This window comes from Etheostoma cragini, chromosome 16, assembly GCF_013103735.1.
Source record: "Etheostoma cragini isolate CJK2018 chromosome 16, CSU_Ecrag_1.0, whole genome shotgun sequence".
Classification (NCBI taxonomy): domain Eukaryota; kingdom Metazoa; phylum Chordata; class Actinopteri; order Perciformes; family Percidae; genus Etheostoma; species Etheostoma cragini.
The window spans coordinates 4,758,860-4,768,538 of record NC_048422.1 but is presented as its reverse complement, the minus strand read 5'-3'; the positions used below and the strand labels follow the sequence as shown (position 1 = coordinate 4,768,538).

General features: G+C 40.7%; 2 protein-coding genes across 2 annotated transcripts in view; both read right to left on the bottom strand.

Annotated features, from left to right (window-relative positions):
• macir (macrophage immunometabolism regulator) overlaps positions 1-6,442 on the bottom strand; it is a 10,325-nt gene extending 3,883 nt beyond the window's left edge. Inside the window, exon 1 of the mRNA XM_034895546.1 lies at positions 6,341-6,442. The gene's annotated coding sequence lies outside the window, so the exon portion shown is untranslated. The remainder of the gene's footprint in view (positions 1-6,340) is intronic.
• Positions 6,443-7,924: 1,482 nt separating this feature from the next.
• The window catches only part of pomk (protein O-mannose kinase), a 13,064-nt gene continuing 11,309 nt past the window's right edge, over positions 7,925-9,679 (bottom strand). The window contains exon 2 of the mRNA XM_034895543.1: positions 7,925-8,815. Coding sequence (XP_034751434.1) covers positions 8,045-8,815 — 771 coding nt within the window. The 3' untranslated portion in view covers positions 7,925-8,044. The remainder of the gene's footprint in view (positions 8,816-9,679) is intronic.

Genomic DNA, 9,679 nt, shown 5'->3' with positions numbered 1-9,679 from the left:
GGAGAGTTCAGAGAAAGGCCTGAATTTGACATTATGAATCCAGGTTTCTGTCAATAACATATAATCAAACTCACGTGAAGTGAAGAAGTCATTTAGGAGAAAAGTATTGTTGGCTAGCAATCTAGCATTGCTAAATGCTATTTAACATTAGTAATTAAACCTAAACTGATAATGTAAGTCCAAAATGTCTGCAAGCTTCTCCTGACAATACAGTGATTTGTCAACTATGCGACAGCAAGCTGTGTGGTTATGTCACAACCGTTAGCCTATTTTTACAAAAAACGTCTGCTACGGAGCCATAACATGACATACAAGGTAACAGAGCCTTTTATACATTGTTGTTTCTTTAGAAATAAACAATGGATAAATAGAGTCTTTAAATGCTTCCAGTGTAAAGTTATTTACTGTCAAGTGACATGAAAAATTCAGTCAATGGGATGCTAACGGCGGGTGATGGATTTGTAGCATTAAAATAGCCCCATAGGAGCTACGCTTAGAGCGGAGAGGCTTACCCCCCTTGGTTGAATCCCAGTCCTTCCTCAGCTCTGCTCTGAAGGAGACGCAGAGCAGCACCTCCTTGAAGTGGTGCTCATGCACGTCTGTGAGGGGGGAGCCAGGGGGAGGGGTTAGACGAAGCTCAGAGGAAAGGCTACTTTCATATCTTGCTAGCTTCTCAACCTTAACCAACCCTGTCTTTAATACTTATTAAAAAATGGTATCAATTCAGAAAAACATTTTAAATTCGTAATAGCATCCTTATTTGGTCCACTATGTAAGAATAATTTTTTTCCTCCCTCCCATCTCGATTCAACTTTTTCTAGCATAACAAAGATAACATTTTAAAAAAGTATTGATATTCAGATGGTATTTTTGGAAGTTTTAACATTTTATGTTCACAGGGATGTGATCCGTTCTATCAACCCCAAGTACACGCTCCCTTACCAGAGACTATTTGGCAAACCAGTTAAGCCCAACTTGGTACAAGATAGAAAAATATTGCTCAAGAGCACTACCTAGCTGTCACAGCACACTATTTATCGGAGGGCAAAATGAAGCTTAAAGCGCTGCAAACCAAAGCTGTCTACACAGCTCGGACCAGACAAGCCGTGGCAGAGGAGATCGGCAACATCCTGACAGAATATGGCATTTTTGACAAAGTAGTGGCTGCTACTGTGGATAATGCAACAAACATGAACACAGCCATAAAAAGACTGTGAAACTGGGCTGCTTTGCTCAGACAAACAATCTTGCAGCAGAGTCCCTTCTCCCTGACTGCAGTAGACTGCAAAGATCTTTGCCATCATCGGATGGATGAAAAGGTCCTCGATGACAAAGGTTGTTCTGTAAGAGATGCAAGATCTCCTCATTAAGAGTCACTGAATTTGTTTCAGTTGACCACTGTGAATGCTATATAATTAAAATGCCTTTTTTAGTAATGTAAATTTAGCATGCATTCAATTTTTTCAAACAGTACAATAGCTGTCTTAATCATATAACTAAAATCACAAAAATGTTGTATGATGTTATATGTGTACATCTATATATATATATATATATATATATATATATATATATATATATATATATATATATATATATATATGTATATATATATATATATATATGTATATATATGTATATATATAAATAAATGCATATACATACTGTATATTTTATATGTCATTTGTTTCTCTGTATTTGTGGTTTTATCGTTTTGTGTCAGAACTGCCGCGACACTCACTCACACTTAATGTGAGAACTCAATGGAACTCTTTCTGCCTTATGATGGAGAGATTCCTAGTGCAATACCCTGAAATTCAAGCAGCCAGTTTGGATCAACGGCTGAGGAAGAATATGGAGAGGGACAGGTAGAGCTAGATAGAAGAGAGGAAAATCTGGGTATCATACTCAATGTATTTATACAGCCCAGACCAATTCACAAGATGAATAAAACACTAAGCAGTTTTAAGTTTCAGTCAACTTCAAGTGAGAGTCTGATATTAGATAATTAAAATTAAAAAAGGGTAAGCAAGAATAAATATGCATTTCATATTCTAAAATGTATCCCACTATCCCACACACTGACTTGCCCGGCTGAGTGATGAAGAGTTCAGGAAGGCAGAGGTACACTTCCACGCTTTGCATTTCAACTGAAAAGAAGCCCACATGTGGTCAGATCCTGCCAATTTGCAAAAAGCTTGAAATGCACTTTACTGTTGTTGAGGGAGACACAGTATTTGTCTAAAATCTCAAGATGCAAGTTTGGGCAAACTTGTCCAAGCGATATCAGGTACAAATTAGGTGAACGTTCATTAAAGAACAATACATTAAATCATTCTATTCCGGTGACTTACTTTATATTTTACAGAGCAAGAACCTCAGCAACTTTCTTGAAGTGGCAACAGCACGCTTCAAACTAAATATGGATGGTGATAGTCACACTGTCGGTGTCTGGAACCGATTCAAGAGAGACATGATGACAGACTCCGAGCAAGAGCACGTTATATAATGTCATTGAAGCTGACACATTTATTGTCTCCAATTCAGTCACTAAAATGTTTGGTCTATATATGCCAATTGTGTTGCAGTTAACAGAGGACAACTGTGGGGAAGATGCTGATGACAGAACAAAGTAGTTAGAGTAAAGGCATGAAAATGATGAAGTGGAGGAGGAAGATGAGAATGCAAGCACAGAAATGCTGAAATTATATTTAGGATCTTAGCCTTTGCCTTTAGTAGATGTTTTTCGTTTAACAAATCTATTCTTTGTTTTTGCAACAACCCCCAAGCAAACATCCAAGAAAGGCTCCATTGGAGGAGCTTTTTGCCAATAAGGATGCAGCAAAGATGTTATCACAGAGGAGGGCCATGTCCATCCAGGACTATGCAGAGAAGGAAATGCAGATGTATAAGGAGACACCACCAACCTTTACGTCTGATAACCGTGCTGCCTGGTGGTGGAACCAGCGCATGGCTTATCCTTTTATGTCAAACATGGCCTTTTTGTGTTTGTGTGTTCAGGCTTCCTCTACACCTAGTGAATGTGTGTTCTCAACTGCCAGTAACACAATGTGTGCTGAATGTTCACATGCATTAGAAGGCAGACATATTCATATCTCTGAACAAGAACTGTTTTTAATGCATTGAGTTGGTTTTACATGTCCAGAGAGTCCAGACCAGGGCGCAAGTTCTGCATATTAAAATCTGTATTTTGGTCTGGTGCAGAAGAATTCCTAATATTCTCCCACATAGACTGCAGCTCTCAAAAGTAAAACTTCTTATTGAATCAAAATACAATTTTGCTCTGTGAAATGAACCTGTGACATGTTTTTACTCCACCCCTCAAGAATCTGAATAGAGAAAAGAACCAAAGTCAAAAGGAAGAATCGGAAAAAGACTTATTCAAATCAAAACGATGCCCAACCCTTATTGTTGAGTGATTAGTTGTCCCTCAGGGGGCAGCAAGCGGGTTGACTGATCCAGAGCGGAGCGGGCAGGTTGGGGTATAGGGTTTGTCCACGTCCCGGATGTAGGCCGGGGCTTATCCCTGGCCCTGTCTGCAAATACTAGTGTCTTGAAGCGGATGCGGGCAGCAATTGGTAACCAGTAAAAAGAGCAGAGGAGCGGTGTGAGTTGTAGTAGTCTAGATGTGAGATGACTGGAGCCTAAACCAGAACCAGGGCCGCCTTCTGCGTTAGAAGAGGACGTATCCTTCTGATGTTACGCAGCATGTATCTACACCATTGGGTAGTTGCAGCAATGTTGGCAGTGGAGGAGAGTTGGTTGTCAAGTGTCACACCCAGGTTTTTAGCAGTCTGGGTGGGGACTACCACAAAGGTGTCAATTGTTATAGTTAGGTCCTGGGTGGGAGACACCTTCCATAGAAGGAAAAGGACATAAGTCTTGTCAAGGTTGAGTCTCAGATGGCGTGTGGACATCCAAGAAGAAATGTCAGGCCGAGATACAGTACGTGGTTGCCATGACAATGTAGTAGTAGACCCGGACCAAACAAGGTTTGTGAAAGCGATTATCTTAAGATAATATCAGACATCTTCTTTCCAAACATTTTGTTGTGTAATGTTAGTGGATTCTGAAAAGAGATTTCACAGGCCAGGGGTATCCTTTATAAACGTGACATACGCACAAAACAGGCCTGTCAATGTGCGAATGTCACTTCCCACGCAAGAGGTTGTGATTTATAAAAAACAAACTTGACAAGAGAATGTGCGGTCCTCCACACAAACCCTTGATCCATGCATATTCACATTTCGGAGGGAATGGGAATTGGCAACGCAGATGGGGAGGTGGTGAACTGATGTCAGACTGCGGAAAGTAAATAATGGGAATGGGAATAATAATGGGAATAAGTATTGATGCCTCACACGTGTTTTTTTTCCTCGCCATATCATCCATGTTATCATGAAGAAAAACAGCAGTGTTATTTGTGCTTGTACTGAGTGAATATTATTCCATAAACACATTGTAAAATCCAACTCAAATTTTAAATCAAAATTCGTTCTTAACATTTTATCGGCGTGGTCTCATTGTCTGCTACGGAGCGCAGGAGGATAAGATGGCCCAATTCCATGGAATACAGGATAGAATCAAATACGCTACCAGACAATGGCAGAACACAGTGTAAATAACTAAATGTCTGTGCACATATAATCAAATGTCAAAGTCTGAAAATACAGCCGCTAATCGTTACACTTAATGTCTTCATTATGCATTACGCTGCATGATGGCACTGTTGGCTCTGCAGGAGGACTAACCTCCAATGGAAGAATCAGGAGAGAAAGAGACAATGCCTGACTAATATGACAATTTAAATTCCCTAAAGCCGCACTCCTGGATCTATGTACTGAATTGGGTCCAGTAGAGAAGGCAACATGCCGGAACCGTGCCATCCCGGTCCAAATACAGCGCCCCCACACTCTGGGGGCAACCGGCTGTTTACAGCTCAGAGTTTAATATAAATATTATAATCTTCAACTTCATCACTAAGACATGTTTGGATATAATATAGCTCAGGTTAAATCTTATCATATACCTGTTGGTCCGGTACATTACATCCAAGCTGTCCCTGAGTGCCGTTATGCCTGCGTAGTCAGGTTTCCCTACACTGTGTGAGAACAGACCAAAATTATAATTCGATTTGCAGCAATTCCCGAGCATCTGAGAGTTTTTTAGCTTTTTCTACGCCAGTTGGCATGATTCGGCATGATTCAGCGTCACGAAAGAACAACTGCCGGGGTCATTAACCCACTTACCAGCATTCACGAGGTGCTTTACATTGACTATTTATGGTTAAAAAATGGGTGTGTACAGGGCAGGATAAGAGGCTGATTCATGTACACACACTTGTAGGTAATCTGTGATTTATAAAGGCACCTGAATTTTTTTGCCATACACCATTTTTGGCTTTTGGGCTTACATACACTTTTGGTAAGGATCCTCCCTATGAGACCCCAGAGCTTGATTTCCTGTCAATACTGTTGCAGGGCTCAACGCAAAACCGGAAAAAAACCCTGCTTGTAAATTAGAATTGAATCAATTTGGGAAACAACTGTTGATACCAGCCCTACTACTTAAATTTCAATTGGGTCTTCACTCCGGTTTGGTGCTCTGGTCCTAATAATAACAATAATAATAAATAGAGCAATTTCAAAAGGCCTGCGCTCACCACACGTCAATTCGGGCCCTAACTACTTTGCTTCTGCTGTGTCTGGGTAAGCATTGGTTTGGGAGTATAACCAAGGCTATAGGGCCCCCAAAAGTCTAGGGCCGGCCCTGCATAGATGGATAAGTACACAGACAGATAAGAGCGACTGGAAGCCGCAGTAGAAAGGTTATAACGCCATGGCGCGGCTTCCTGACTTAGGAACAGATCCCCCACCCCCAATGCAATACCGTTGCAATAACTGGCTCCACACACATCAAAAACAGATCCATGATAGGCGTGGTGCAACTGCTAATATTTCTGTAGCTTTCTTTAAAGCTGTGTGAGGGATAACATTTCCTAAAAGATGGCTGTTGCAACGAACGACAGGCCGGGTTCATCCTGTCCGCTGCTGCATGTGAGCTTCTAACACTGCAGGAGAAATAACGTATTTTTGCAGTATTTTCCTTGCGGTTTCCCACATGGTTAAATGCGACGTATTGATATTTTAAAACGATTATTAAGACTTGATTGAAACGATCAAGTCCTATGCGCGTTTGATTGTCGTTTATTGATAGGCGATGCTAAATCACAATCGCTGTGTATAAGTCCTCACACATCAGCTATCCCCAGTTCTCATGACCTATGACAAAACGGACTGAATACAAATAAAACACAAACCTTTTGGGCTAAGAAGAATCCGATGTTCAACCTGTCGTCTGGTCGGTCTCTAGCTTCTGCGCTCTCACGCCTGTGTTCCGTCAACAGCAGCAAATGGAACACTTCCGGTCTATTTTTCAGAAAAAAGCAAATATACAGTATATATTTCTATGGAAATAATTAGGCTATAATTTCCACGAGTCTCTATTTAGAAATCTGTAGAAGATAGTTGACATGATACAGGTGATATTTTTATCCAATTACAGCACATCTACAGAACAGGCCAAAAGTTTGGTTACACCTTCTAATTCGATGCGTTTCCTTTATTTTCATGACTATTTACATTGTAGATTCTCACTGAAGGCATCAAAACTATGAATGACACATATGGAAGTATGTACCTAACAAAAAAGTGTGAAATAACTCTTAAAAAGGTGTTATGTCGTATGTGGAAGCCCATTTTGGCCAGTAAATTAATTAGTCATAATTATGAGATAAAAAGTCATAGTTAGGCCTGTGAGATAAAAAAAGACACTTATGAGATTAAAAAAGTCAAACTTTGAGAGAAAAGGTCACAAAAGTAGGATTACGTTTTTAGCCGCTGATGCCAATTGTTGATCATAGCAATATCTGCCGATGAAAGGCCGCATACCAAGGATCATAGATCCGCATATCAAGGATCATAGATCAGTTTCGATACATCAAAATACTTGAAGAGATCATTGCCATATGCTGAAGAGGAAATGCCTTTAAAATGGGTCTTTCAGCAAGATAATGACCCAAAACACACCAGTAAGCGATAAAAGTCTTGGTTCCAGATGAACAAGATTGATTTATGGAGTGGCCAGCCTACCTGGACCTCAATCCCATAAAACACTTGTGGGGTGACATCAAAAATTTGGAATTGTGGAATGTATTTCAATCCACCTGGGCTGGAATACCAGAAGTTTGTTGACTCCATGCAAAACAGATGTGAAGCAATTCTTAGAAATAATGGTTGTGCAACTAAATATAAATGCAGTGATTCAAAGTAAAGCAAACCCTTGAGACATTTTTCAGTTGACACACTAAATGTTTGAGTTTGTAAAGAAAAAATACACACTGCTATTTACTTGAACAGCCTACTATTTCTTTTTCTTCACATTCTGTAAAGGTATAACACAAACTTGATCAATTTTGGTCATGTTTTGATTTGGAATGTGAACTGTTGCCAATGCATTGGTAGTTTGGAATTAAAAGTTATTCTAAAGGAATTGAGAATGTATCACTTTTTTTAAACACACTGCTATTATTCTGAGCACAACTGTATGTGATGACAACAGGACGTAGTTATGTAATGTAAAGTTCTTTAGTGCACTTGCATAACTGCAATGTGAAACCAAAACTAACCACATCAAATGTATAAAATCAATGTAACAAAAACATCTTTTGTCCGGACTTGGTGTGAAAAGACCCTTATTTACTGTGTCAGTCTGAATTAGCAAGATACCAGCAGAGCATTAATCCCCTAGCATTTTAACTTTTAAAATGTTTTGGACAATAAATACAAACATTAAATGTAGCCAAGTAACCCTGAACTGCAAAAAATAAAGACCAAATATTCAGTTGGTTCCATACCAAGTAGCATTTATTATACTGCACATTGTAAAACTGTAGCTTGAATTTTTATTGTAAGTTCATGGTCTTTTGCAAGTCAGACATGAGGACAAATACAGCTCTACAACTCTACAGCATGTCTCTAAAGCCAGCATGGTCTTGCACCATGCTGCTATAAACCGATTTATACACCTTCAAAACATCCAATGCTGAAGGGCGGAGCTTGGGGTCTTCCTTCTTACACTCCTTGTGGATCTGAAAAAGATGAAAGTGGACTACATCCCCTCCAGGTACCTTTCCCATCAGGAACCATGCCACATCTGGGATTTTCCAGATGTCTGTCTTCTCATCATACTTAGGCATGAGATCGTCTGAAAATAGCTTCCCTTCATTTCTGAATGGCCAAAGTTGCTCTGGGGCAACAAAGTCCCCAGTGAGCTCCCGGTGACCACATTTAACCAACAAGCCTCTGGATGGGTCCGCCTCAGGTAGCGCATCAAGATCATTCACTACCAGGTGAAAGTCACTTGTCAGCAGAAACTGGGAGAGAGTTTTCTCCAGGCTGTTGGAATCACACATAACCCTCCGCCCAACTGGGCTGTTATGGAGATAATGGAGGATGAAGACATAATCTATAGCAAGCCTCAGCCGGGTCTGCCAATTGTTGTATTGCTGGTGCTGCTCTTGTGCAAGAACACCATCCAAGTTAAGCAGTGGGCCAAGTGGGTGGTGCTCTGTGACCAGGGTGTGGTCTTCAAGGCAAAACCCCACTAACTGCACCACCTGTGGGCCCTGCAAGGCCTGCAACATGGACAATCCATGGAGAAAATCCTCCAGGTAATCCAGAGAAGATAGTTTGGACAGAGCCATCTTCTGACCCCTCCACTCTGCCAGATAGACCTGGGGATAGAAAGGTGGCAAGTAAGTGAGGTCAGTAAGTAAAGCTGCACACAGGCAATACTGACCACTACAATGACAAAGGGCCTGATGAGCATTTTTCTATTTAATCCTAAACTGAGCAGTTGTCTACCAATCAAAAGATGGTTTGCTCCCTGGCCCCTGCAATCCACATGTTAAAGTATCCATGGGCAAAACACTAAACCCTGAATTGCTCCCACCGTCGATGTGTGAATGTGCAGGATGAGCAGGTTTATGGAAGTAAATTGTTGATTGGGGTTTTTTTGTGATCAATTTTAAAACAAGCATCAAACAATTACAAACAGTGCGCAGACAGAGATCGCGTCTCAGGGCCAGAAAATAAATGAATAAATAAACTGAGAGGAAAGACGGGAGCGAGCGAGACAAAAGCAGCACACGCAGAAACAGACACACACAAACACACATAAACAGACATATACACAGACAGACACAAGACAAGGAACCAAACACGGCTACAGCCTGGACTTCAAAAACTAAGCAATGTTCACCCAAGTGCCCTAGAAGAGTCTTTTCCATGCGCGCCATGGACAGCTCCATATCCACTAACTCCAAATAGGAAATGGTCCATGTGTGGAAAGACAGGTTGTGAGGTGGTTTCCAATGGGATGCAATCATTTTCTTTGCAGCTGTAAGTCCAGAAAATACTGCTAGCTTCAAGCTTCTGAGCTCCAGAGAGTTGACAGGTCATTCTGAATCAAAACATTGACAGTAACAGGCACAGTAACATTAAACAAGGCATAACTGTTCCTAGGGCTGTGCAATTAATTGAATTTCGGTTTCGGTTTCGATTTCGGCTCCCAACGATTATCAAAATAGTACAACCGA